This window comes from Lipomyces chichibuensis (genome assembly GCF_038497645.1).
Source record: "Lipomyces chichibuensis strain CBS 12929 unplaced genomic scaffold V1513scaffold_1, whole genome shotgun sequence".
Lineage (NCBI taxonomy): Eukaryota > Fungi > Ascomycota > Lipomycetes > Lipomycetales > Lipomycetaceae > Lipomyces > Lipomyces chichibuensis.
This window is the reverse complement of record NW_027117453.1, coordinates 321,506-348,733: the sequence shown is the minus strand read 5'-3', so window position 1 is coordinate 348,733 and position 27,228 is coordinate 321,506. Positions and strand designations below refer to the sequence as shown.

At 47.1% G+C, this 27,228-nt stretch overlaps 6 protein-coding genes across 6 annotated transcripts; 4 read left to right on the top strand and 2 right to left on the bottom strand.

Moving 5' to 3' along the window:
- Nucleotides 1-1,054: 1,054 nt before the first annotated feature.
- Nucleotides 1,055-3,651, top strand: V1513DRAFT_435034 (phosphoenolpyruvate carboxykinase-domain-containing protein). Its single transcript, XM_066896547.1, has 2 exons — nucleotides 1,055-1,669; nucleotides 1,731-3,651. Exons 1-2 carry the CDS (start codon nucleotides 1,373-1,375, stop codon nucleotides 3,306-3,308), a joined length of 1,875 nt encoding a protein of 624 aa, XP_066756482.1. The 5' UTR covers nucleotides 1,055-1,372; the 3' UTR covers nucleotides 3,309-3,651.
- A 207-nt stretch (nucleotides 3,652-3,858) lies between these two features.
- On the top strand, nucleotides 3,859-5,194 carry V1513DRAFT_392633 (mitochondrial resolvase Ydc2). Its single transcript, XM_066895296.1, has 2 exons — nucleotides 3,859-4,042; nucleotides 4,097-5,194. Exons 1-2 carry the CDS (start codon nucleotides 3,979-3,981, stop codon nucleotides 5,077-5,079), a joined length of 1,047 nt encoding a protein of 348 aa, XP_066756481.1. The 5' UTR covers nucleotides 3,859-3,978; the 3' UTR covers nucleotides 5,080-5,194.
- On the bottom strand, nucleotides 5,147-8,883 carry V1513DRAFT_435029 (uncharacterized protein). Its single transcript, XM_066896546.1, has 3 exons — nucleotides 8,152-8,883; nucleotides 7,385-8,085; nucleotides 5,147-7,332 (listed from the first exon to the last, which is right to left on the bottom strand). Exons 1-3 carry the CDS (start codon nucleotides 8,564-8,566, stop codon nucleotides 5,407-5,409), a joined length of 3,042 nt encoding a protein of 1,013 aa, XP_066756480.1. The 5' UTR covers nucleotides 8,567-8,883; the 3' UTR covers nucleotides 5,147-5,406.
- Nucleotides 8,884-10,352: 1,469 nt separating this feature from the next.
- Nucleotides 10,353-12,225, top strand: V1513DRAFT_392627 (uncharacterized protein). Its single transcript, XM_066895295.1, has 2 exons — nucleotides 10,353-10,676; nucleotides 10,739-12,225. Exons 1-2 carry the CDS (start codon nucleotides 10,525-10,527, stop codon nucleotides 12,006-12,008), a joined length of 1,422 nt encoding a protein of 473 aa, XP_066756479.1. The 5' UTR covers nucleotides 10,353-10,524; the 3' UTR covers nucleotides 12,009-12,225.
- Nucleotides 12,107-12,931, bottom strand: V1513DRAFT_435025 (uncharacterized protein). The gene is made up of 2 exons (XM_066896545.1): nucleotides 12,459-12,931; nucleotides 12,107-12,402 (listed from the first exon to the last, which is right to left on the bottom strand). Exons 1-2 carry the CDS (start codon nucleotides 12,595-12,597, stop codon nucleotides 12,365-12,367), a joined length of 177 nt encoding a protein of 58 aa, XP_066756478.1. The 5' UTR covers nucleotides 12,598-12,931; the 3' UTR covers nucleotides 12,107-12,364.
- A 128-nt stretch (nucleotides 12,932-13,059) lies between these two features.
- On the top strand, nucleotides 13,060-27,023 carry V1513DRAFT_461449 (dynein heavy chain, N-terminal region 1-domain-containing protein). The gene is made up of 17 exons (XM_066899893.1): nucleotides 13,060-13,194; nucleotides 13,243-13,516; nucleotides 13,572-13,904; nucleotides 13,959-14,083; nucleotides 14,137-15,070; nucleotides 15,124-15,593; nucleotides 15,642-16,265; nucleotides 16,316-16,690; nucleotides 16,745-17,378; nucleotides 17,435-18,111; nucleotides 18,167-19,484; nucleotides 19,540-19,827; nucleotides 19,880-20,279; nucleotides 20,332-20,787; nucleotides 20,838-22,704; nucleotides 22,761-25,800; nucleotides 25,853-27,023. Exons 2-17 carry the CDS (start codon nucleotides 13,243-13,245, stop codon nucleotides 26,884-26,886), a joined length of 12,849 nt encoding a protein of 4,282 aa, XP_066756477.1. The 5' UTR covers nucleotides 13,060-13,194; the 3' UTR covers nucleotides 26,887-27,023.
- Nucleotides 27,024-27,228: the final 205 nt, after the last annotated feature.

Sequence of the window (27,228 nt, the reverse complement as noted above, 5' to 3'; positions counted from 1 at the left end):
CGCTCTTGGCATTGGCACTGGCGCTGCCTGCACTAACCGCATTGGGGCTAGTTCAGCCACCAATTTTTTCCAACGTAAGAAACAACCATCAGGGCTTTTCCGATAACTATGCCCTTCCGTGCCTTAACTTTCGCCGTATGCCATACCGAGGAATATACAATAGATGGCACCAACGGGGCGAGTGCTGGCAAAGTTGCAACGGAGTTTTTCCCGTACCGTTGAGCTTCTCGCCTTCGGGCAGATTGCCGAATGCGGAATCCAAACTCGTTCCAGCGAAAGTCGGAAAAATCCGGAATGCTCCGGCTACTTACGAAACTGAAGAGCTGTCACTCAAACCGAACATTAACCTGTTGTTGTTGTTCACGTGTGACCATTCCAGGGCCTGCTCAATCTGGAAAACTCATGAATAGTGCATGAAATAGTTCATCGACGCTGAAATTGTCGGCTTGTTGTCGTGCAGTAGGGGATCTGTTTCAAGCTCAGATCGATCACCACGAATAAAAGCCGGAGTGCCTACGTCGGAAGAAGTCGGGAGCGCAGAGCAAAGCCTCATAAATAATCTATGACGCAAAGTTGGAACTATGGTGGTGGCGCAAGAGTGTGGCGTCGTCACTTGCAGCACAAAAGACAGAAACCGAAATCAAGCCGAGCAGAAAAACTGTGGAAGAAGCATTGGAATGGGAAAAAAAGCAATTGCAGTAGATGAAACCTCTATTTCGAAGATAGAAAAGAGAAATTGGGCTTTAAAGATTCAGGCAGCGTTTTGTTTTCGTCCCCCCGTCAAAAAAAAACAGGCGTTTGCCGATATTACAGTCACAAGGTTAGGCGCAGTTGGAGAAAAGTCACCAAGGTTAGGGCTCACTGGGCTAGCTTTTGTTCACGTGCCTCTTGTTTTTGCCCATTCCCTAGACACAAAGTCTTCCTACAGACGAGACGAGGTTTGAGCTCGCAGAACAGTGGGTTTTTTTATGCAACTGCAATGAATTGAAGTTCTATCTAAAAAGGATGGTTTTTGTCTGCAATGCTGGGGATGGTTCCGGGACATTTTCGTTTATCGCCGGTGCCGCTCTAGGCTGCAAACCAACCCCACACTTACCCGGCGTGAGACGTTGCTTTGTCGGAGTCGGTCAATCTCGCTCCTTTTTCGACGGTCACCCGTGCTCGGGGGGCGGGTTAGTCCCACACGCTTCCGACGACTGCCACTCCACAATATCCATTTCCATTCGGAAGTGATAGTAAAAATACAGAAAAATTGCGAAAAAATTCATCACAAAGCCAGAACTAGTATGATCGAGGTGCTGTAAATCGAGTGTAAGTCTTCCGAGGGGGAAGGACGCACCGTATATGTGCTGTCGGTACGGTATTGTAACTGATGAGGCTCCGGGGACCGTCGATGCTCTCACGTTTTCGTTGTCGCACAACGCTCATCGATCCGCGTCCACGAGGTCTCCGCAACTCTCCTCTTCCCACGTCCCGCAATGTTCCCTGTCCGACTAGTTACTGCTATAAAAGCCCTTCGCGGTTCCCCTTCTACTGGTTTTTTGTTCACTGTATCCGTCTCCTCAATCTACAGGACTCTTACACCATGTCTACCGTCAACAAGACCAATCTTTACCCGAACGGCGTTCTGGCCCATCCAACCGAGCTCGAGGAACAGCTCTTGCAAGTAGTATGGCACCTAATTCCTTGTCTACAATTTTGGTAGACAATATAATACTAACCAATGTCAGGCTCACATCGACTACAACAAGCTGACTATCCAGCACAACCCCTCCGTCGCATCTCTCTACGAAGATGCTCTCGTCTACGAGTCCGGCTCTGCCATCTCCTCCGCTGGTGCGCTCGTTGCTTCTTCCGGCGCAAAGACTGGTCGCTCGCCAAGGGACAAGCGTCTTGTCGACGAGCCGACCTCGACCGGCGATGTCTGGTGGGGTCCTGTCAACACGAAACTCCCAGTTGAGGTCTGGAAGATCAACCGTGAGCGTGCGATCGACTACCTAAATACCCGGTCACGTCTCTACGTCATCGATGCTTTCGCCGGCTGGGATCCAAAGTACAGAATCAAAGTCCGCGTTGTCTGTGCCCGCGCCTACCATGCTCTCTTCATGAGAAATATGCTTATTCGACCTACCGCAGAAGAGCTCAAGTCCTTCGGCGAGCCCGACTTCACTATTTACAACGGCGGTGGCTTCCCCGCTAACAGATACACATCTGGCATGACGTCCAGCACGTCTGTCGACATAAATTTCCAGGATCGCGAAATGGTTATTCTCGGCACCGAGTATGCTGGTGAGATGAAGAAAGGTATCTTGACTGTCATGTTCTATCTCATGCCCGTCAAGTACGACGTTCTCACCCTTCACTCCTCGGCCAACGAGGGTAAGGATGGCGATGTCACCCTCTTCTTCGGTCTCTCTGGTACCGGCAAGACAACCTTATCTGCCGACCCTGCTCGTATGCTGATTGGTGACGATGAGCACTGCTGGTCGGACCATGGTGTGTTCAATGTTGAAGGTGGCTGCTATGCCAAGTGCCTCGACCTCTCGGTTGACAAGGAGCCTGATATTTTCAACGCCATCCGCTTCGGCTCCGTTCTGGAGAACGTTGTCTTCGACCCCATCTCTCGAGAGGTTGACTACTACGATGCTACACTGACGGAGAACACCCGGTGTGCGTACCCGATTGAATACATTCCAAATGCGAAGATTCCATGCTTGTCAGATAGCCACCCGACAAACATTGTTTTGTTAACCTGCGACGCCCGTGGTGTCCTTCCTCCGATCTCGATGCTTACCAACGAGCAGGTCATGTACCACTTCATTTCCGGTTATACCTCCAAGATGGCCGGTACCGAGGAAGGCATCACTGAGCCTCTCGCGACTTTCTCCGCATGCTTCGGCCAGCCTTTCCTTGTCCTCCACCCAATGCGTTACGCTCAAATGTTGTCCGACAAAATGACCAAGCACAAGGCCCGTGCCTGGCTTCTTAACACCGGCTGGACCGGAAAGTCCGCCGCCAAGGGTGGCTCTCGTTGCCCGCTCAAGTACACCCGCGCGATTCTCGACGCCATCCACTCCGGCGAACTCGCACAGGTGGAGTTCGAGACCTTTGACGTTTTCGGTCTCAACGTGCCCAAGACATGCCCGAACGTTCCCTCCCAGATCCTGAACCCGGCCAAGAGCTGGGCCGAAGGTCCTGCCGATTTTGCTTTGGAGGTTGCGAAGCTTGGAGGCTTGTTTGCTGAGAACTTTGAAAAATACAAGGATGGTTGCTCGAAGGAGGTCATTGCTGCCGGACCATCATTGTAATCGTCCATTTTACATTCATTCAATAAGTCACAGAAAATGTCAGGCGACGGGTTTTGAATATTTTCTGGGCTTTTGTTTTGTTTATGTTTTGTTTTTCGATGTTGTACTTGATTATTTGCGGGTTTATAGCAAAAGTGTGGATCTGTCCTGGTTTTATCGCAATGTAATTTTGGGGTTGATGTACGCGATCGGATTAATGGAAACAATAGAATTTCTTTTTAAGTATAAATTTGTTTATCACGCGACAAAGCCTGAATGCAAATTTGGCAGGTGACTGCGGAGCTCGCTCATACTTTTGCTTCGTGACTTTTGTAGTTTAATTACTCGTTTGGACATTCCAGGGTTGACATGGCTAGTTAATTATGATTTGTTCATTGAGTAGTGACTAGATTCCTACCACGTAAATGCAATCCCAATCAGTTTATCCTCAGTCGCAGCCAGTTTTTTTTTTTTTATCATGGACTTTGAAAATGTGATTCCGCCTGACGAGAATGCCGCACTGCGATTATGTGGAGAAATGTCCGATGAGCCGCACAACTGATTTTAAAGCTGTTTGTTTACGTCGTACTCGTACGTCTCTTTACATCCCATCGCGCAAGTGAAATGCGACGTGTCTAGTAAGACTCACTCGATTGTGAGAATAAAAGGCTTAGGCAGGAAACGACGAGGAATGGCGTCGTTTCAGAAGCTGTCGGTGGAGTCTTTGAAATCGCTTTCGCGGTTGTGCGGGTTGAGTATGGAATGTTCTCTATTTTGAGAAAGAATCGGGCTGACGACTACTACATCAGGCTCCTCGCACACGAAACGAGAGCTGATATCGAACCTCAACCAAGCGATTTTGCGCTACAGCAGCTCTCCTTCCACACTATCAAATTTCTCAGTATCCAACCATCGCGTGCTGTCCGTCGACATGGGTCTCCGCAACCTCTCCTACTCCGTCCTCGACCTACCCGACCTCGAACAAGCACCGACACTGTCAGCATGGTCCCTGACCTCTATCCTCCCACACACCCCTCTCGCGCTAACCCAACCAGACTTCTCTCCCGCCGTCGCCGCGCAGCTCGCGTACAAAACGTTCGTTGAGGACATTCTCCCGCGGTTCAATCCAGACACTATTCTACTCGAACGTCAGCGTCACCGGTCTGCCGGTGGTCGCAACGTCCTGGAGTGGACTCTGAAAGTAAACATGTTTGAGAGCGTTCTATATGGCGTCTTGACGGCACTGATTAACCAGGGGGCATTGAAGGCGCAGATATGTGAAGTTCTGCCGAGTCGGACGAAAGGCTATTGGATCCGAAACGCCGTCCTTTCTACATCCTCTGACGGCGGCGAGAGTAGAAGGAAACCCGTGAAGAATAGGTATGCGTTGGCCAAACTAGTAAAAGTGAACTTAGTCAAACGGTGGACCGAAGGCGTTAGTTTTGACAATCCAGCGGCGTGCAAGCACGTTGTGTTTACAGAGTCTACGATTCCAATGGCACTTCAATTCCATCTATCCTCCTCCCGCAATTCTCGGTTGCGCAAACTCCAGTCGGGCATGGATGTCGATACTACCGAGAACGCAGACGCCGTAGGAAGACCACGGGAGGGCGCCGCCGGGAAATTGAAGTTGGACGATTTGTCGGATTCGTTATTACAAGGCGTCGCGTTCGTGCAATGGCATCAACATCGGTTTGAGTTGGCAAAGGCGGTGACGAACGGTGCTGACTTGGCAGAGTTTTGCAAGGTCATGGTCGATCGACATACGCCCGAGATGGGGATGGAGGAGTAGTTAGTTTCGTTTAGAGAACAACCCCCGTGTAAAGAATTAGAAGTGGCATGTTACTTTGGAATGCTGATATAGGGGGCGCATGTACGATTATTAATTAAATGATAATTTACGACAAAAACTAATAAACTCCTTAAATAAAAACAGCAGAAACATGCCAAAAAAAATACATCTATATAACCAGAACAAAAATGGAAAAAGGGAATTGTTTGTTTGCCGATGTAGTAATCTAATAAAGCGTATCCAACAACTAAAAAAGTAAAAAAAAATGCTCTTTTTGATACATACCAACACACATACCAAAATATTGACGTTCCGAAAATGAGTTCTCTAATTTGTACCTCTCCGTCTATAAAGCAAGACAACGTCACCGCCCGATCGCCAGAGTCGAGCACGGATAGTAGCTAGTGTACACGAATTATCGACGACTTGGCCCTGACACACCAACTCCAACCATTCATCCGCGGACCCTGGCCCGCGTTTGACGCTGGAATCAAGTTTCTCCTCAACATATGTCAGAATCTTTTTCGCGCGCAACATTCGGTAGGCGTTTAATCGCGCGTTGCCGTTTGGAAGAACAGGTAACGCGTCCCCGTACGGCTGTAGCACGAAACTCACTTTGACGAGCTCTTTCGGGGGGACCTTGTTCAGAAATAAAAACTCAGCAAGCCACCCCGGTGCAGCGTCTTCGAGCGTCGCGACGTCCGTATCCGTGCCACAAGAGGACACCGAGCCGCGGTATAAATCCATCGTACCTCCTGCGTCGACGCGTTGTTCGGATATGATAATCGCCGTCTCGCTCGGGACTTTCAAAATGGGTGTTTCGTTCGGAAGCGAGACGCTGAATGTAGACGTGCCATACGATCCAGCGCCCTCGTAGTCGTTCCGAATACGCTGCAGTACGCCGGCCAGAGTGTCCTCATACGACTGGTCGACTTTGCCCTCTTCCACTGTCGAGAGGGTGGTCGACGTTGCAGCCGTGTCCGTCGCGCCGTCTGACTTGACTTCGGACTGCTTTGATTCGCTGGACGTCGTTCTGTTGAGGCGGCCTTTACCGAACGATCGCAGGCGGCCCATGAGCGAGCTGGACGAAGATAAATTCTCGGGAGTCTGGTCGTCCGATGCGTCGTTCATCAGCACAGGTGGGATTTCAGATGCCACAGACGACGGTGCGACTGCCGCACTCGGTGGCTGGACTTGCGAAAGCGCAGATGAAAAGTAGTCCGTCACGACGGCTCCGTTCGAGCCTCCGGTCCCGACTGGTGAAGTTAATCCCCTATCAAGCGACTGCGCAGAAACTGGTGTCGAGCTGGCATCTCCCGCATGCGGCGGACTCGCAGGATTATATGCCGGTGCCGGCGTCGCGAGCCCGATTGCTAATCCAGGAGTCGGTAGTAACATCGACACACCATTCGCATTTCGGGGGCCCTCGTTCCATGGCGTCATTGGCGGCATTTGCGAGAACGATAGATGGCCAGGGGGACCCCGGCGGGTTTCGCGTTCAGAAAGTCCCCGGCTCTTTTGTTCTCTGAATGTATTATCCCGCTTAATCTCAGCCTCGATCAGATTCGCAAACAAGTTTCGCAATATCCACCGGCCTAAATTGATTCTCTGATCTTCTCGAAACTGAATAGGCTCCTCCGTTGGCTGTGGCGGCAAGTCAGCCGCAACCTCGTCCGCATAGATTTCCGCGTCGAAACAATATGATTCTTCCAACACGACAGCCAGTTGCCCCGTACGCGTGTTGACTTGGCACCAATTCGCCATGGTCTCAAAGGTGTTGATTTCGTCAGCAACGTCCTGGATGTCTCTGCCGCCGTATGAGCGAACCATGATGCATTTGATAAGATCCCAAAGGACGACTTCGCCGGCGGTATCAACCGTCAACACACGGCGACGGTCGTTAAGCAGTATATGTTTGATAAGGCCAGTCTGGCCCTCAATCGTTTCGTCCGGATTGTGCCACAATGGCTCGGGCTGTGGTGGCTCGACCGACGGCAGGATAGGTGCGTCGGAGCGAGCTGTCGTTGCCGACGCCAGTGTGATTTCCTCGGCGTCGAGTAATGATGGACCGTATGTTCCCGCATTCAAACTGATCAATGACGCGATTGGAATTTGGGACGTGATACTCGCTATCGCGGCTTGCCGTAGGAGTGAGATTTCTTGTGATCGAGGTTGGTAGCTCACGCTTGAACGTCTGCGTGATTGTTGCAGCCTTTGCAATTGCATCGTCGCAGGAGTAGTGTCGACATCACGCTATAATTCATTAGTTTGAGAAACAAACGAAGTAATAATAGTGACAGCTTACCCATCGGTGGATACGTGAGTTCGCGGTAGCAGTCCACAAATAATCGCCAGACGCGACGACCTTGTTGACACCCTGATGCTCGTTGCAGACCAGCACGCACATGCTATCCTCTGCCTCGCTAGTTCCTCGCATGTCAGTCTTGACAACTAAGCCGGATCGGTCAGATGAATGAAACACCTCGAGGTTTGGATGATTCGAGTGCAGTGACCAAACGCTGGTATCGTGCATGTTCAAAGTATGCATTAATCTACCAGCCGTGATCGACCACAACTTAATTGTGGCATCTGAGGATCCAGTCAGCACGAGATTGCCAGCCTTGTTGATCAGAATTGCGCGGATATTGCCCGTATGGCCCACAAAGTCGAGAATATTACTACCGCTCCGCTGGTCCCATAGCCGTACAATCGAATCCGGTCCACCGGATCCGACAATATTCCCCCCTAAACCACCTGTTCCGAGAGCGTAAACACTGCCTTTCTGATTCTCTCCTTTCTTGCCAACGTCGATCTGTAGCTTCTCTCCGCCACAATTGAGGTCCCATAGTATGACCTTGCGATCCAGACCTCCGGACGCGATCCAGTCTGATTCCTGATTATCAACGGCAAGACACTTGACAAAGTCATGATGCTGTCCAATTGTTGTTTGGGCATCTGTCCGCGGATTCCATAGCTTAACTGTCAAATCTGACGAGCACGACGCAACTGTCCGTTGATCAGAAAATAACCCGCATTATGATCCCCGGTCGGATCGCATGTAGATACACTCACCATTTTGATAGTTATTCGTCAACACAATGTCGTTCACCCAGTGTGTGTGCATCTGCACCTGTGCCCGAAATGTCGACTTTCCTTGCGGTTTCTTGACACCGTTTGTTGCTGGCGTTTTCTCCGTCGTGTCCTCGGAAACCGAATTTAGACCGGGGCCATTGATACCGGTTGTAGTTCCCGTCACATCAGCATCAAATTCATCTATACTCGCATATCCGGCATTTTTAACTGATATGTTCTCGAGATTCCACGCCATGATCATGCCGTCGCGGCCAGCGCTGTACAGTAGGCCGGAGTACAAACTGGACGGAGGGTTCGGGTCCACAGCTAGGGAATTGATACCCAGTGTGTGTCCATGGTGGGAAGACTCTGACGCAAGAAGGTACGTGATCTTGCGGGATGTTTTCCGAACCATTGTGGTGTGGTAATAATGCTGGGATGGTGGATGGGGCCAGAGGGAGGAAGGGGGCTTTGGTGAGTTGGTGATTCGCGGTCGACACCCCAGCCACGAGTGCGAGTAATTCGAGCAATCAGAAGCTTTTCACACTGTTGCCTAGCGATGCGATACGGAAAGCACCGGCTTTCAGAAGACAGCGCAGGCGGATGCGAACGGCCGTCGGTAGAGTTGTGGGTGGTGGACGGGAACCGGGGTTTGGACGAGTCGAAAGTAACGAAAGTAGTAGTTAGTTAACTTGATTTTTACATTGATTATGGGAGGCGGCGGTCTTTTCGTTAAACTGCGGGGCGACGAAACTCTCGACGGCTGTGTCACGCCTCGATAATACTAATCTTAGCCCCGCAAGGGTTCTAGCTTCCGAATTTTTCTTTTTGCTAAAGCAACGTATATATTCAAAATAATTAATACGATGAACCAATACTATATTCAAACATATACGTTGTTTCTAAATGCAAAGGAGGTTTGAATTTCCCGTCATCAATATTTCCGATTGATTCAATTACATATTTAATTTGCTACCTGCTGCTGGCAGAACTCTATAATGATTCATACATATATTACCATCTACTAGGTCAACGATAACAGATCTGTCCATGGAGAACAATATGCTACAAACCATCACCTATTCAACGCCTATAGCGACTGATAATATAAAAATGGGAGTTTGTTAACGGTAGTTAGAGGTTCTAAATGGGTACATCTCGTAGTTCCCAATTATCAAATATTTAGTGTCTAATATACCACGCCATCCAACTATGATCTAGCAGAATCTAGCCGAGATTTTAGTATTCAATGCCCAAACAGCATTTTTGTATAAACTACATGTGTACGAAAAATAATGATGTCAGGTCAGGAAGTTGGTCATATAACTCGACTCTCTAATTTACGAACCCATGAAGTCAATTAGAGCCTTCGTGCGGGTTGAGTAAACGTAAACCTCAGTGACAGACACGCAGTCTGCAGAATGCAGATTGGCGCATCCCGATTTGGGGGTGTGTGAATTCCGTAGCAGAAATCTTGTCTGCCTTAGGGACATTGGGGGACACCGTCAGTGCAAATTAAAGTAGGATATCATGTTAGTTAAATGCTGTCAGCGAATGCCAACTCTCGCGACTGCTTCCTGATAGGATGGACCGACTATGTTTCAAATTCCCTTTATATTCCATCGCGAGGACAATTAGACCCATCGAGCGTTGATTTGAGGTATACCACACTATTGCTTGACTAGTTATGCAATCATTCGGAGATATATTATTGATGCCAAGACTCGGAAAATGAAAACATGGAGAACTATTAGATGGTCAGAACCTGCTCTTAGAATCACGACAGCAAAGTTGACCGCTTCGGAATTCATTTAATAACACTATGGCAATACCGGAACCAATTAGTTTCGAACACTTTTAATACCCCTAAGCAAGCGGATAGAATTAGAGACCGACGTGACCCTCTTCAGACAGCGATTGTGCCAGCCGAGGCTAATGGTCTTCTGTAGCCAACCGCGAAAGTCGCTTCACACAGAATAGATTAGCCACAATCATCGGTAAGCCTTGCACACTTGTTCTTGGTGAATAATAATCGGAAAAGAGCTCCAACGACGTAGGCGGAGTTATCACCAAATTCATTAGTAAGCGGCTGTTAGGTTCATGGAACGACGGGGAAAGTCCGGGGTTAGGGCACTTGGCGGCAAGGTCGACGACTAATCGCTCAGTGACCGGAGTGGTGGCTATTCTCATCTAGAGCTCGACCACTGCAAAACTGCAGCTCATCGCCAACTGCCACGTTCCTCTTTCTCCATCAATTTCCTTACATATAAACTACTCCAGTGGCCTCTGGTCCTCCCGTTTGTCACAATTCCTCTCCCACGCCTCACTATTCGTTCTTCCCGGCTTTCACTCGTCCATCGACATCTGCATTCAATGGCTCCTATCACGAAACACTACGAATACCTCGTCATTGGCGGTGGATCGGGAGGTCTCGCATCTGCTCGACGCGCTGCCGGTCGCTACGGTGTTTCTGCTGCTATCATTGAAGGTTCCGGCCGTCTCGGCGGTACTTGCGTGAACGTTGGGTATGTTTATTTAATCGGTGCGAACGATTTGTCATCACAACGAGTATCTCACACTTACTTAGATGCGTTCCCAAGAAAATCATGTGGGCTGCTTCTGATACCGCAAAACGAGTCGGCGAAGCGAAGTACTACGGATTGGATGTCGGCAAGGTCCCCAAATTTGACTGGTTTAATTTTGTTGAGAAGCGCGAAGCCTACATTCGTCGTCTGAACGGTATCTACGAGCAAAATCTCCAAAAGGACAAAGTTGATTATATTTCTGGCTGGGCGCGTTTCGCGGGTGCAAAAGGCGAAAAGATGGTCGAGGTTTCACTGTTGTCGGGCGAAACCGCGTACTACACAGCCGACCATATTCTCATCGCTGTCGGTGGTTACGCCGAAGTTCCCCAGGATATTCCGGGCGCTCAATACGGCACGACGTCCGATGGCTTCTTCAAGCTGACTGAGCAGCCTAAGCGTGTAGCCATCGTAGGTGCTGGATATATTGGCGTGGAGCTTGCTGGCGTGTTCAATGGCTTGGGAACTGAAACGCACTTCTTTATTCGCGGTGACACAGTTCTCAGACAGTTCGACCCTATGGTTCAGGAGGCTATCACTAATACGTATATCAAGCACGGTGTTAAGCTACACAAGCAAGCCAAGGCTTTCGAGAAGGTTGCCAAGCTTCCCTCCGGGGCTCTAAAAATCACTTACGAAGACATTGATGGCAAGTCCGAGATCGAGGTCGACGCGTTGATTTGGGCAATTGGTCGTGGCCCGAACAGTGCTGGTCTACGGCTTGATATCCCTGGTGTCGAGATTGATAAGAAGGAGCAGATCGTTGTTGATGCGTACCAGAACACTAATGTGCCCGGCGTTTACTCTGTTGGTGACGACATTGGCTGGTTGGAGCTCACTCCCGTTGCTATTGCTGCCGGCCGAAGGCTGTCGGACAGATTATTCGGTGGTCCTCAGTTCAAGAACTCCAAGCTCGACTACGACAATGTCCCAACGGTCGTTTTTTCACATCCAGAGGTCGGCACGATTGGCCTTACTGAGCCTGAGGCCCGGAAGAAGTACGGCAAGGAGAATATTAAAGTTTATAACTCGAAGTTCGTTGGCATGTACTACGCAGTTTTCGACGATCAGGAAAAGAAGGAGAGCACAATATATAAGTTGATTGTCGCTGGACCCGAAGAGAAGGTTGTCGGAATGCATATTGTCGGCGATGCCTCAGCTGAAATTTTGCAGGGTTTCGGAGTTGCTATCAAGATGGGGGCGACAAAGAAGGATTTTGATAACTGCGTTGCTATACATCCAACCAGCGCGGAGGAGCTGGTTACTTTGGTTTAGAGATCGTACAGTGGAAGGAATTACAGTTTGGATTGTTAGCAAAATGAATTATCTGGATCTTAGAAATATACGAGATAATTATTGATGTTGGAATGAGTGTCGATATAGTGGTAGTTACATAATGTAGATTCATATTTCAAGAGTTTAATGCGTACGAGCCTTTAGGTCTCCAAAAATACTGCTATTGCTCTCGTCGTATTTACACAATAAATAAAGCGGGTCCAATTCAAACAAATATCGATCTCGCAAAATGTAGCTCCTAAGTACTCCTAATATTAAAACAATGATGAAATTGTACACGGCATGATACGGCTACTACAACTCTCCGGTCTATTCAGTTCGCAGTCGCGTCCAATCTACTTCTTTGCTCCCCCATCAGTTTTCCGTGCCTCAGCTAATCAATTCGTCAACTCTCTGCGACTTCCATAAAAAAAGATGGGAAAAACGAACCTTCCTTCTGCTTCTGTCGCATAATAGCAGCCTGCTCCTCCAGGCGCTTTCTGGGATCTCCGTCAATCTTCTTTTTCTGCTGCGCAGCCTTCTTCTGAGCTTTCTCGCGGTCTTTTTCGCGCTGATTTCCACGGGTCATTTTAGTTGTTATTGCCGAAAGTCCACACTGATTATGTATACAGAGCGAATTTCTCCGCGTGGGGACGAACCCGAAGATGTTATATGTCGGGACTTTGTGGAACCGCGATTAGATTTTTTTCTTAGACCGACAGATTATGAGCTTCACACACACTGCGGCTCAAGCAACGGTTCCGGCTATGATACGAACACGGATTATTGCAGTGCAGAACGAGATTGAGTAAATTTTGTTTTAGCATCATGTAACATTCAGGCATAAAGATCCAAACAATTCATATAAAAACGCAGGACTGGACAAATAGTGTAACCAAAGAAATCTAAATGGGATCTTTTTTGACCATGGTCTGTAGAGAGATACAGCGTGAGAGCGAAAGCGTTATACGTCGATAGTATCACTGCGAACAGCGGCGTGATACAATAAACGCGAACCTGTTTGGTTTACCCCTGGACGCGTTCTCGTTGTAGTAATTCCAATTTGAATTCGTCTCAGGACGCTCTGTACAAATATCCCCTTCTTCTCAGTTTTCTTTTGGTTACTCATGCTGTCATTTATTTCTTTTTATTTGTTCCGTTAGAATTTGCGTGTTCGTGATGCAATGTATGTCTTATTAACTTGTTCACCTAACTGAAGGCTAACCACCTTTAGATGGATACGAGCTTCGAGCAATCAGCTACGGGATTGACGGACCCCGCCGTCGCTCAAAGCAATGACCAAGTAGCTACGGATGTACTAATCGCTTATCTGCGGAATTTGCTGCAGATTCTTTTAGGTGCCTCGCAGGATGACCTCAATAGCTCTATCTTCGCCGACACGTCCGACACGACGTCCAGGCTTACGGCCTTCGCCGTTGATCCAAACCCAGTTGTGATGTTTGTGCTTAAGGAGAAAAACCCTGGGGAGGCCGTGACGGAAGTCAACGGTATGCTTTTACAAGTGGTCTGACTGGCCGAGAACTTGCTAATATGCTCCAATAGGTGTCACATATTTTTATTCAATTCGACCGGATTTATTGCCCTCCCGTAACCTGACATCCTTATTAGCTATCATCAAACGGCAGTCACCTATAGATATGGCACTAGCGCTGGATATGCAACTCCAGGTAGTGACTCTACCGAGCAGTAATCTATCTGGTCTCGAAGAAAGTCATATTGCAGAGACTGCTACTACTTATACAAGCGAAATACTATATTCACTCGTCCATCTCGCTATCGGACCATATTTTGATGCATTCACCCGTGGAAAGGAGCATTTTGGGAGTGCGGGAGCAGGAAGTAATCGGCTGACGACAGAAGCTGATTCCAAAACTGGTAGGTAGTAATGCGGGTCAATATGTGACAGTATGTGGCTAATGACCGTCGCAGGAATACCCGCCACTAAAAAGAGACTGGCGGAATTGGAGCTCTCATTATTACACTTACAACAAAACATTGAGATTCCTCAGGTAGCCCTCACATTCCATTCTATTATTCAGCAAACAGTTGAAAAGGTTAGATGCTTTGTTTGATAGCTATGAAACGATAATTGTAATGCAATAAATAGGCCAACAGACTGAACACCACGCCGACAATCGATATGATTCCAACTGACCTACTTTCCGATTCGAAGTTTCTCAACGCCCTACAATCCAACGTGAATTCTTGGATAAAGTCGATCCAGTCTATCACGAAAATGACGCGTGACCCGGCTAATGGTACGGCCACTCAAGAGATCAACTTCTGGCTTTCCCTGGAAGTAGCACTTGAAGATATTGAGCGACAACTACAATACGATGGTGTGACGCTGACGATAGAGGTCCTCAAACACGCGAAGCGGTTTCACGCTACAATTAGTTTCACGTCAGATACGGGGTTGAAGGAATCGATGGAACTCGTAAAGAAGTATAACTTATTGATGCACGAATTCCCGATTGACGATTTACTATCGGCGCCTACTTTACTGAGATTAAAAGAGGCGACTGTGAATGTGTTTAATCACCTGAATAGAAAAATTAGAGTCTCGCCCTATCCGATCCGGCGTGCGTTACCACTCGTTGAAGCCATATCCAGTGACTTGGACAATCAGTTTCATGCACTATTGAGCGGTAGAAGGTTAATGCATTTGGATTACTCTGAATTCCAGAAAGTCGCATCAGTTGCAGAAGACGTCTTTTCAACCTGGGACTACCAAATCAAGGAATTCACAAATGTGGCACGCGAGGTCACGCGAAAGCGTGCAGAAAAGTTCATTCCGATTCGAATCCGGGCACGACATGCAGCGACTCAGGAACGACTAGCGTATTTAAAGTCATTTAGACAAGCACATGAGCAATTACAAGCTACTATCTCGACTGTGCTTGGTCCACACAATGCTAGTGGTGTGGATAGTGCGCATAATACCAACGGTGTGAAAGAACTTGGCGCTGTGGATGTCGTTACAGACCTGACAGAGTCCTATTACGCGTTACGAGATGTTGATGTCCTTGATGTGTCTCCTGGTGCGAGAGTTTTTGTGCTACACTTGTTTGCTGCATGCTAATAATTGTTACAGAAGGTACGGAAATCTGGATCGCTGCCGAAAATGCATACAATGAACGCACATCCCGAATCGAAGACTCCATTATTGTAATGCTTCGTGATAGACTTGCAACAGCGAAAACAGCAAACGAGATGTTCCGCGTGTTCTCACGCTTTAATGCTCTTTTCATTCGCCCTAAGATTAGAGGTGCTATTCAAGAGTACCAGGCGCAGTTGATAGATAACGTCAAAGCTGATATTCAGTCTCTGCATTCTCGGCTCATTGACCAGTACGCCAATTCGGAAGCTTACCAAATGGCCACTGTCCGAGATATTCCCCCAGTGTCTGGGGCAATCATATGGGTGAGACAGATTGAACGACAGCTGAATCTGTATATGAAAAGAGTTGAGGATGTGCTCGGTAGTGGTTGGGAGCTGTACTCTGAAGGCGAGAATCTGCAAAATGAAAGCAATACGTTCCGGAAGAAATTAGATGCCAAGGCGGTATGTAACTTATGTATAGGCGATACGGTTTTGTACTGACTAACTCAGATTTTCGATTCATGGCTTCGTGATGTCACTGAGCGGAAAATATCCGTCAGCGGGCGATTGTTCCACATCGTCAGAAATCGATCTTCGGCGAACCGCCTGGAATTGGCCGTTAATTTCGATCCACAGGTCATAGCATTATTCAAAGAAGTTAGGAATCTCACATATTTAAAGTTCCAAGTGCCACATGCTATCAGCAGCGTGTCCAAGGATGCGAAACGAGTGTATCCGTATGCGATGAGCCTCATGAATACATTGCGGATATATTCACAAACTAGCAGTGCGATCGAAGATCTGGGCAATGCCACCATTTTGATGCATGAGTATCAGAATTCAGTGCAAGAACTTATTCAAGTGGGCATGAAGTTGAAATGGGAATCCTTCGTGCAAGCTTCTTATGATGTCAAGCCTCTCTCGAACATGTCCGGCGATGTCTCAGTCTCGAGCCACGAAAGCCGACAGGTTCAGCTGTTTAGAGATATAGCATCTGCAGTGTCCGTGCTGGAGCAAAAAGCTATTCTTTTGGTCATGATCGATAATGACATTCAGTCTTATCTAGATAGGTTGCGCTCTTGTGAGTTTGACTATAAGGCACTCGGCCAGGCCGTGGAGTCTATACAGAATTCGGTAGGTTGCCAAACTATGACATGAATAGCTTCATGATCTGACATTATCAGATTGACAAATTGAATCTTGAGAATTTCTCGAACCTCCGATGCTTTGTTAACAAACTTAACATTGAAATTCGAGATATTCTGCTTGCCCGTCTTTGCATTGCAACTACGAACTGGGTTGACAATTTCCAAAAAGCAGATATGCCTTCGAACTCACCAGCTCCATTGAAGTCTCAACCAATCCGCCTTGAGGTTAGCATCAAGAACCAAACAATTTCACTATCACCGCCTTTGGAGCATGCCCGAGCGATATGGTATGCGGAGTTTCATGATTGTGTCGGAATTGTGTGTCGACTACAGAGACTCAACTCATCCCGATATGAGGTTAAAGTTGGGTCTAATTGGAATACTGCATCAGTGGCCATGTTTAATGAATTGGTAGGCTTGTGAGGTGTGACATGTTCTTGCATAGGATGCTGACAGTCGGAACAGCCCAGCTTGGCAGTTGATGAACTCGAAAATGCCTACACCGTAATTGAACAGAAATTGGATGACGTGCGCTCATACACATCTAAATGGCTCCAGTTTCAGTCACTGTGGGATCTGCAGCCGGAGAAAGTCTACGCAATGCTTGGTGTCGATCTAAGCAAATGGGTGCAAATTCTGCAGGATATCAGGAAAGTCCGCGCGACGTTTGACACGGCTGAAGCGTCCCGAGATTTTGGAAACCTCATAGTCGATTACGAGCAAGTTCAGGCCCGAATTAATGCAAAATACGATACATGGCAACACGATATATTGGTTCGATTTGCGGAGATCTTAAATGGGAATATTCAGGACACCTACTTGGACCTTGAGAAAACGCGGAAAGAGTTGGAAGTTCAGATACTTGACCTTTCATCAACGAAACGGGCTGTCGCGTTCGTTACGTTAGTGCAAACAGCAAGAGCGAAGGTCGAGCCTTGGGAAGAATGTCTCGGCACGTTCCGAACTGGACAAAGTGCTCTGTCGAGGAATAGATACCAATTTCCTGCCGACTGGATTTTCATTGATCAAATCGACGGCGAGTGGGCGGCGTTCAGAGAGATTCTGCAGAGGAAGTCCAAAATCGTCGAAGAAAAGCTTGGTAGGTTCCGTTGCTTGGAATGAGAGTTCTCTGGAATGAGACTAACATTGACGCAGACGCGCTTCGGACAAAGGTCTTTTCTGAGCATAAACTCGTTTTAGACCACGTTAACAGAGCAGTAAACGACTGGAACTCAGAGAAGCCTGTAACTGGAACCATCGCTCCCGAAGTTGCCTTTGTTACACTTGAGAAGTTTGACAGACGACTTACCAATTTGAAAAACGATCAGGATCTGATATTTTGTGCGAAAGAAGCGCTGGATATTGAGCTACCTGTTAACGCTGCACTTGATCTTTCCATTCAGGAAGTACAAGACTTCAAGTCTGTGTGGTTTGCATTGAGCTCAGTTTGGAAATCACTGAATGATTTACGTGATGCGCCTTGGGCTAGCGTTGTACCCCGAAAAGTCAGGCAGAATATCGAGGAGCTGATTAATCTGACGAAGGAAATGCCCAGTCGAATGAGACAGTACTCGTCTTTTGAATATGTGCAGAGTATTCTTCGCCAATTCTTGAAAAGTGAGCCAATATTGGCCGACTTGAAATCTGAGGTGATGAGAGACCGTCATTGGGAGAAAGTGTATAAGGCATTAAAACCGAATGACCATATTCATTTAGCGTCAATGACCTTGGGCAATGTCTGGGACCTGAATATTCTGAGCAATGAGGGAATTCTTCGCGATATCCTGTCCCAAGCTCGAGGTGAGTTGGCACTGGAAGATTTCTTGAAGCAGGTATGTCAAGCTGCTACATGATTCGCACTCTGGCGATTTGCTGATGAGAAATTAGGTTCGGGAAACTTGGGCTGGCTATACTCTTGATCTAGTCAATTACCAGAACAAATGCCGCTTGATTCGAGGCTGGGATGCCCTGTTGGAGATGTGCATGGAACATAGGAGCTCACTGACTGCGATGCACCATTCACCTTATTTCAAGCAATTTGAGGAAGAAGCGACATCTTGGGAAGATAAACTCAGCAGGATTAGTTCACTTTTTGATAGTTGGATTGACGTGCAACGCCAGTGGGTTTACCTTGAAGGCGTTTTTATTGGCAATGCGGAGATTAAGAACCTGTTACCTGTCGAGTCGTCACGTTTTCAGAATGTGAACTCGGAGTTCTCGACGCTGATGCGAAAAGTCGCGAAAACGCCGAATGTGCTAGACGTATTGAATATTCCCGGCGCCAGAACCTCTCTGGATCGACTTGCAGATTTGCTGTCGAAAGTCCAGAAAGCATTGGGCGAATATCTGGAACGGGAGAGAGAACAATTTCCGAGATACTACTTTGTTGGTGATGAAGATCTACTAGAAATCATTGGAAACGCCAACGACGCAACCCGTATCCAGAGGCATTTGAAGAAGATGTTTGCTGGCATCGCAGGGCTGGTCGTCGATGAGGAGAATTCGGCAATTACGGGATTCACGTCCAGGGAGGGTGAAGTAGTTGATTTGAAGAAATCTATTTCGCTGATAGCGGCTTCCAAGGTGAATGAATGGCTCGGTCGATTGGAGATTTCGATGCGGGAAACATTAGCATCATATTTGTCAGATTCTGTCGGAGACTATCGTATCATGTTTAGGCACAAGTCATTGACGCCAGAAAATTTAATATCCTGGATTCGGAAGTATCCTGCACAGGTAATAGTTGTGACCTCCCAAGTTGTATGGACCGAGGTCACGGAAAAGATTCTTGCCACGGAATCGTCCGAGCTCACTGAGATTGTTGGTCAGGAATCCTTCCTCCTGGAGTTGCTTGCTTCTATAGTTCTCCAGGAACTCAATAGAATTGATCGCAAGAAATGTGAGGGCCTGATCACTGAACTCGTTCACCAGAGCAACGTGATTCAGAAATTGCTGTCGCAGAAATCGGTGTCCGCGGATGATTACGGTTGGCTCTCGACAATGACGTACCACTATTCGGAACAGAAAAATCTTGTGGACCGAGTGCAAGTGCGGATGGGGTCCGCTTGTTTCCAGTACGGTTTTGAATATCTTGGCATTCCGGATCGCCTGGTGCAGACACCCCTTACGGATAAGTGTTTCCTTACTTTGACAGGGGCATTGGAACAGAGCTTTGGTGGGTCATTATTTGGACCAGCTGGAACAGGTACGCTCTTACTATTGATTTTCATCTTGCAACAACTTAACGTGTCTTCTCCAAGGCAAAACCGAAAGTGTTAAAGCGTTAGGTGTACAACTCGGGCGATTCGTTCTCGTATTCAACTGCGACGATACATTCAATTTCCAATCTATGGGCAGAATATTCCTTGGCATTTGTCAGGTTGGAGCGTGGGGCTGCTTTGATGAGTTTAACCGCCTGGATGAGAAGATACTTAGCGCTGTCTCTTCACAGATTCAGAGTATTCAGATTGGATTGCGGACATTAAAATTTGATGGATCTGATAAAGTAGAACTTATTGGGAAAGAAGTTAACATAAACAAGGATACCGGTAAAATAGCTATTTATTGTACAGCGGGTCTATTCGTCTGACTATGACATAGGTATCTTTATTACGATGAATCCTGGATATGCTGGTCGAGCAAAATTACCCGATAATCTCAAGAAGCTCTTCCGGAGCATTTCAATGTCGCGACCTGACAAGGAACTGATTGCCGAAGTTATTCTTTACGCTCAAGGCTTCGTAGCCGCTAGAGATTTATCCATGAAAATCGTCCCATTCTTTGAGAAATTAGTCGCTCGGCTTTCTAATCAACCTCATTACGACTTCGGTCTTCGTGCACTGAAGAGTGTGCTTGTGACGTCAGGAGAGCTGAAGCGGAGACAGAGTGACTTGGATAACAGCAGCATTACGCGGCGAAATGAAGATGAGAAGATTTTACAAAGCATTCACGAGACAATTGCTCCCGAACTAGTCGGCGAGGATTCGCACATATTTATACAGTATGACTAGTTATGTTGCAGTTGATTAGGAGTATACTAAGTCTTCATGCAGGGTAGAGGAAGATGCATTCCCTGGCGTCAAATACATACCGGAAGACTTGACAGAACTTCAAAACTGTATCGTGAAAGTCGCAACAGGCGACGGTCTCGTGGTTGGCGATAAATGGCTGACAAAATCCCTTCAATTATATCAAATTCAGAACATTCATCATGGTGTTATGATGGTCGGTGAGTCTGGCTGCGGGAAATCCTCTACGTGGCGGATTCTTCTCCGCGCTCTCCAAGAACTGGAAGGCACAGAAGGCATATTCTATGTTATCGATTCGAAGGTAATGTCAAAGGAGAACTTGTATGGTAATTTCGACAGGACCACTCGTGAATGGACCGATGGTTTATTCACGGGAATACTGCGAAAAATCAACGATGATTTTAGAGGTGAAAGTTTGAGACGGCATTGGATCGTTTTTGATGGTGACGTGGATCCCGAATGGGCGGAAAACTTGAATAGGTAAGAAATGCTCTTAGGTTGCAGGTATTTACGATACTAAGCCGGTTCAGTGTTCTTGACGACAACAGAATTCTGACACTTCCAAATGGCGAACGCCTTTTATTGCCTTCCAATGTCCGCATATTTTTCGAAGTTGACAATATGAAATATGCAACTCTGGCTACCGTTAGTCGTTGCGGGGTTGTGTGGTTCAGTGTCGATACTGTATTAACTCATATGCTGGTCAAGTCCTATATTAACAGACTTCGCACAACTGTGTTTGAAGATGGCGATAACATTTTTGCTTTAACAACTACCATATCTGACGCTTCTAGCGATCGTACGGTGGTAGCTATTGCGGATCAGCTTGAGAAAATTCTTCTCGGTGAGCATTGGCTGGACGAAACCTTACAGGAAGCAGCCAGCTACAATCATATCATGGAGTTTACTGCTTCCAGAGTGCTTCATAGTTTGTTTTCGTTAACGAACTCGTCGGTCACCAAGATTGTCGAATATAACTCTCAGCATCCTGATTTTACTCTCAGCACAGATCAGAGAAAGACCTTCTTGATCAATAAACTTCTTGTGAATCTCATATGGAGTTGCGTTGGGGACTGTCCATTGTCTGAGCGACAACTCTTTGCGCAGTACCTTTGTCACCTGCACTTATTCGCCACGCTGGACCTTCCAGCTGGAGATTCAGTTCTGGACTACGATACGTCACTACCACTCGCCAATTGGGTCTCATGGCGATCACACGTACCAAAGATGGACCTCGATCCCCATATGGTTACGAAAACCGATATCGTTATTCCAACAGTTGATACAGTCCGCCACGAGGCGCTGTTGCATTCCTGCCTCCAAGAGAAGCGAGCGTTGATTCTTTGTGGCCCACCCGGTTCTGGCAAGACCATGAGTCTCTTTAATACGCTTCGACAACTTGCCAACGTGGAAGTAGCTGGTCTTAACTTCTCGAGTGCGACTAGTCCTGAGCTTGTTATTAAGACTATTGAACAGTACTGTGAATATAGAAAGACTCATAGTGGGGGCATCGTCTTGTCGCCAACCCAGGTCGGTCGTCGACTGGCTGTCTTTTGCGACGAGATCAATCTTCCGGCACCAGATAAGTATGGCACTCAACAAGTAATCTTCTTTCTGCGACAACTGATTGAACACAACGGATTTTGGAGAGTTTCTGATAAGTCGTGGGTTTCATTGGAGCGTATTCAGTTTGTAGGAGCTTGCAATCCGCCCGCTGATACTGGAAGAACTGCATTGGGACTGCGATTCCTTCGTCATACTTCACTTATTATGATCGATTATCCTGGCCAATTGTCACTCAATCAAATTTATGGCACGTTTAATGCGGCTGTCTTGAAGAGTACCCCTTCACTACGAGGATATTGCGACGCTCTGACGTCTGCGATGGTGGACCTGTACTGTAGGTCCCAGAAAAGATTTGTAGCGAAGAAGCAAAGCCATTATGTGTATAGTCCTCGAGAGCTTACGCGCTGGGTTCGTGGAATTCATGAAACCATACATCCATTGGAATCGATATCCTTGGAAGGTTTGATAAGGATATGGGCTCATGAGGCCTTACGTTTGTTTGCCGACCGGCTCGTCGAAGAATACGAGAAGCAATGGACACAAAATGAAATCGCCAAGGTCGTCCAACAACAATTTTTGGGCATAAATGAGCTCGAAGCACTTGAAAGCCCGATATTGTTTTCGAATTGGCTCTCCAAGAACTATGTGCCTGTCGGGTTGGCAGAACTTAGGGAGTTTACAAATGCTCGACTGAAGACATTCTGCGAAGAACAGCTCGATGTCCCGTTGGTCTTATTTGATGACGCGCTGGATCACATTTTGAGAATTGACAGGGTGTTCAGACAGCCACAAGGCCATCTGATTTTAATTGGACTTAGTGGAAGCGGAAAGGTGCGTGCGTCGTCATTAGTTCGTCATTCAGTTGCGGCTTAGCGCTAACTATGTAGACTACATTAACGCGATTTGTTGCGTGGATGAATGGGCTACGAGTTTTCCAGATCAGTGTGCATAAGAACTACTCTGCTGAAGATTTCGACGATGATCTTCGAGATGTCCTTCGCAGTACTGGATGTAAGGGTCAGAAAGTCTGCTTCATTCTTGATGAATCGAATGTGTTGGATTCGGCGTTTCTCGAGCGAATGAATACTCTCCTTGCCAATGCGGAAATTCCTGGCCTTTTCGAAGGAGACTCCTATAATAGTCTATTATCAGCGTGTCGCGATGGAGCAAGGCAGCAAGGCTTAATTCTTGATTCTCAGGAAGAGCTCTACAATTGGTTCCGAGGACAAGTTATCCGCAATCTTCACGTCGTGTTTACTATGAATCCTCCAAAAGACGGACTATCGTCCAGAGCTGCCACCTCTCCTGCGTTGTTCAATAGATGCGTGTTGAACTGGATGGGCGATTGGTCAGATTCTGCACTGTACCAGGTTGGATTGGAACTTACTCAGTCCTTGGATCTGGACGTTCCTTCCTATGCACCTCCGGAGAAATTAGAACTGGCCTATAGACGACAACCGTGGCCTCCATCTCATAGGGAGGCAGTCGTGAACAGTTTGATTCACGTCCATATATCTATGAAGGCGTTAAATGAGAGACTCGCCATCCAGCAACGAAAGATAAACTACGCGACGCCCCGACATTTTCTCGATTTCGTCGCTCAATTCGGAAAAATTTTCAACGAAAAACGGGATGAATTAGAAGAGCAACAGCGACATCTTAATGTTGGTCTTGAAAAATTGCAAGATACTGTCGAGAAAGTTCGCCATCTCAGGACCGGATTGGCAGAAAAGCAGGAGCAGCTTGCGATAAAGAGCTTGCAGGCGAATGAAAAACTCCAGCAGATGGTGGTTGATCAAAAGGAGACTGAACAGAAGCGTGCCGAGTCACTGAAAATCCAAGAGGATCTTGCCATAGAGGAACAAAAGATTGCGGCGCGACAAGAAATAGTCATGAACGACCTCGCAAAAGCCGAACCTGCGGTTGTGGAAGCCCAACAAAGTGTCAGCAACATCAAAAAGCAGCATTTATCGGAAGTACGATCTATGGCCAACCCACCAGAAGCAGTGAGAATGGCGATGGAAGCTGTTTGCACGTTATTGGGTCACAAGGTTGATAGTTGGCGAACAGTGCAATCTATAATTCGCCGTGACGACTTCATCTCAAGTATTGTGAACTTCAACACGGACCGCCAGATGACAAAAGTCTTGAGAAACAAAATGCAGGCTGAGTATCTCAGTCGACCAAACTTCAACTTCGAGACGGTCAATCGTGCCAGCAAGGCATGTGGTCCACTGACATTGTGGCTTGAGGCACAAGTTAATTATTCACTGATATTGGAGAGGATAGGACCACTGCGCGAGGAAGTTGCAGAGCTCACTGCAAACGCAGAGGAAACAAAATTACGGGTTAAAGATATGACAGCGGTGATTGACGAATTGGAGAGAAGCATCGACCGGTATAAGGAGGAGTACGCAGTGTTGATTAGCGAAGTGCAAGAGATCAAAAGCGAGATGGCTAAAGTAGAGTCCCGGGTGGACAGAAGCGTCAAGCTGTTGTCGAGCTTGGCAGCCGAGAGAGAGAGGTGGAGGATTGAGAGCCAGTCATTCGAAGATCAGACAAATACACTTGCTGGAGATTCGCTATTGGCGGCGGCCTTACTTGTCTATGGCGGGTTTTTCGACCAGCAATATCGAAAGCAGATAATGCGAGACTGGCAAGATTATCTTAAGAAGTCCAACATTACTTTCAAATTAAACAATCCAGTCTCTGAATATTTATCGTCGATGTCCGACAAAGAAAAATGGCAAAATAGCTCGCTTCCGGATGGTGAATTATACGAGGAGAATGCAATTATGCTGGAGAGATTTAATAGGTACCCGCTTATCATTGACCCAACTGGCCGAACTGTCGAATTCTTGCGCAAACAGCATACGGACCGCGGTTTCATCGTTACGAGCTTCTTAGATGACGCGTTTGTGAAGCAATTAGAGAGCGCGCTGCGATTTGGCAACACTCTTCTCATCAATGATGCCGAACACTTCAATCCTATTCTGAATCACGTCCTTAATAAAGAGTATCAGCGTATTGGAGGAAGGGTCTTGATTCAGCTGGGTCGGCAGGAGATTGATTTCTCGCCAAATTTCAAGGTGTACTTGTGCACGCGGGATCCATCGGCAGTGTTTGCGCCCGACGTTTGCAGCAGAACGACGTTTGTCAATTTCACCGTGACTAGGAGCAATTTGCTTGCGGAGACTTTGAACGAGCTACTCAAAGTTTTGAGGCCTGACGTCGACCGTAAACGTGCCAACCTGATTAAACTCCGCCGCGACTTCATCGTGCATTTGCGAGAGCTGGAGCGAAGTCTCTTGCAAGCTTTGAATGATTCACAGGGCAACATTCTGGATGATGTCAATGTTATCGCTACGCTGGAAAATCTCAAGGTTCAAGCCGCTGACATATCACGCAAAATGGAGGAAACCGACGGTGTTATGGCTAAAATCGAAGAGATTGCTGGTCAATATTATCCGGTTGCAATGGCAAGCAGTACTATATACGCGATTCTAGAATTGTTGCCAAATTTGAATGCGTACTACCAGTTCTCGCTCGAATTTTTCCAGTCAATTTTCATGTCGGTATTGAATTCGACTGCAGATATTAAAGAATCAGATCTGACCCAGAGATTGAGCGAGATGGTGTTTAGATTAAATGTAGAGGCGTACAGCCGCACTTCGCAGGCGCTCCATCATTCGGACGTACTAATGCTAGCCTCGTTCTTTGCGTATGGCAAGCTGAATAATGGTGAAATCTCACTCATTGAGGAACTGTTCGACAAGGAGCGACAGTTTGTGGACTTGTCTGTCGACAGTTACGAATTACCGCAACTGATTGCCCATGCAAAATCGTCTTCAATATTTGCTGGCAATGGGGTAGTTGACGAGATATCGCTAAATGCTTTTTTGATCGGAACGGACTCAAATTCTAACGGTAAGTGCATTTGTACGCAATTTGGCAGAGGAGACACTAATACACAATGCAGATATTGATCGCCAATTATGCAGGATTCTGCTCATGAAACTGGTCAGATCGGATCAGTACGTCCAAACGGTTCACTCATTTGTCAGCGAAGCATTTGGTGAAAGGTTCTTTGCAGAGATTGTAGAAGACATTTCTCATGTTGTCATGAAAGAAGTCACGGCAGCGACGCCCATCGCGATATGCTCAATTCCGGGATACGATGCGAGCTACAGAATCGAGAATCTAGTCAAGACGCATGGCATAAAGTGCGTTTCAGTTGCCATGGGTTCTGAAGAAAGTATTGCGGCGGCCGACCGAGCAATTGCAGAAGGTGCTCAGAGAGGATTTTGGGTGCTACTTAAGAACGTACACTTGGCATCAGGATGGCTTGATTTACTCGAGAAGCATATCCGCATGTTACGAGTCGAACCGGAATTTAGATTATTCCTGTCACTGGAAACAACAGCGTACGTGCCGACTAATCTTCTCAGAACTTCGAGAATCATGATGTTTGAACCGCCTCCTGGCATCCGTGCGAATATGAAGGACATGTTAGGGAGTATTGATAAGAACGAGATTGCACGTGACCCCGTCGAGCGCGCCCGAATGTATTTCGTGTTTGGCTGGTTCCATGCCGTTGTACAAGAGCGTCTGCGTTACGGCTCCATCGGTTGGAAGAAATCATATGACTTCAACGACTCTGACTTCGAGTTCGGAAGGTATATCATTGATACATGGCTTGCTATGGCAGCGAGCGCCAGATCTAACGTCGCACCTGAATACATTCCATGGATGGCTATCAAGTCATTGCTAGCCGACACTGTCTATGGTGCAAAAGTCGACGATGAGACTGATTTAGCGAATTTGCGTGATCTCGTAGAGCATGTGTTCACTCCAAAGGTGTTCGACTGGAACTACGAAATTGCGCCCGGACCTCCGAAATTACTAATGCCTGAGGGCAGTCAGATCAATTCATTTTTTGAATGGATTGAGGCCTTGCCAGAAGAGGAACCGGCAACTTGGCTTGGGTTACCGGAGGGCGCAGTGAAGATATGATGGATTATTAAGTAATCGTATTTGTACATATTAGATTCTGGCGTTATATAAAGGATTATCGCATGTACTTTCTGCTTTAATGAATGCATCATAATGATATTTTAGTAATGTTGATCAATTTGCATTTCAGATCCCACACTGCATTTCAGATCTCGCAACTAGAAAAATACAATAGCCCATCACCTGAAAATTTCCGATCCTTCGGCACACGTACAGTCTCCAATTATCCATGTCGTGCTTCTGCAACGTTCACTATTGTCACTTTCATTTGCGCTTTCCAAAACGCTCGGTGTGAAAAGTTAGTGGACTTCTGTGAACTTCGGTGAAAGGGCGAGATACCAG

Coding starts and splice junctions, on each gene's coding strand:
- V1513DRAFT_435034 (XM_066896547.1), top strand. CDS start 1,373: ATGAGGCTCCGGGGACCGTCGATGCTCTCACGTTTTCGTTGTCGCACA. Junction 1,670..1,730: donor AGGAACAGCTCTTGCAAGTA/GTATGGCACCTA, acceptor AACCAATGTCAG/GCTCACATCGACTACAACAA.
- V1513DRAFT_392633 (XM_066895296.1), top strand. CDS start 3,979: ATGGCGTCGTTTCAGAAGCTGTCGGTGGAGTCTTTGAAATCGCTTTCG. Junction 4,043..4,096: donor TTCGCGGTTGTGCGGGTTGA/GTATGGAATGTT, acceptor CTACTACATCAG/GCTCCTCGCACACGAAACGA.
- V1513DRAFT_435029 (XM_066896546.1), bottom strand. CDS start 8,566: ATGGTTCGGAAAACATCCCGCAAGATCACGTACCTTCTTGCGTCAGAG. Junction 8,086..8,151: donor GACGAATAACTATCAAAATG/GTGAGTGTATCT, acceptor ATCAACGGACAG/TTGCGTCGTGCTCGTCAGAT. Junction 7,333..7,384: donor ACTCACGTATCCACCGATGG/GTAAGCTGTCAC, acceptor AATGAATTATAG/CGTGATGTCGACACTACTCC.
- V1513DRAFT_392627 (XM_066895295.1), top strand. CDS start 10,525: ATGGCTCCTATCACGAAACACTACGAATACCTCGTCATTGGCGGTGGA. Junction 10,677..10,738: donor GGTACTTGCGTGAACGTTGG/GTATGTTTATTT, acceptor ACACTTACTTAG/ATGCGTTCCCAAGAAAATCA.
- V1513DRAFT_435025 (XM_066896545.1), bottom strand. CDS start 12,597: ATGACCCGTGGAAATCAGCGCGAAAAAGACCGCGAGAAAGCTCAGAAG. Junction 12,403..12,458: donor GCGACAGAAGCAGAAGGAAG/GTTCGTTTTTCC, acceptor CGAATTGATTAG/CTGAGGCACGGAAAACTGAT.
- V1513DRAFT_461449 (XM_066899893.1), top strand. CDS start 13,243: ATGGATACGAGCTTCGAGCAATCAGCTACGGGATTGACGGACCCCGCC. Junction 16,266..16,315: donor TGGAGTCTATACAGAATTCG/GTAGGTTGCCAA, acceptor TGACATTATCAG/ATTGACAAATTGAATCTTGA. Junction 25,801..25,852: donor AACGGACTCAAATTCTAACG/GTAAGTGCATTT, acceptor TACACAATGCAG/ATATTGATCGCCAATTATGC.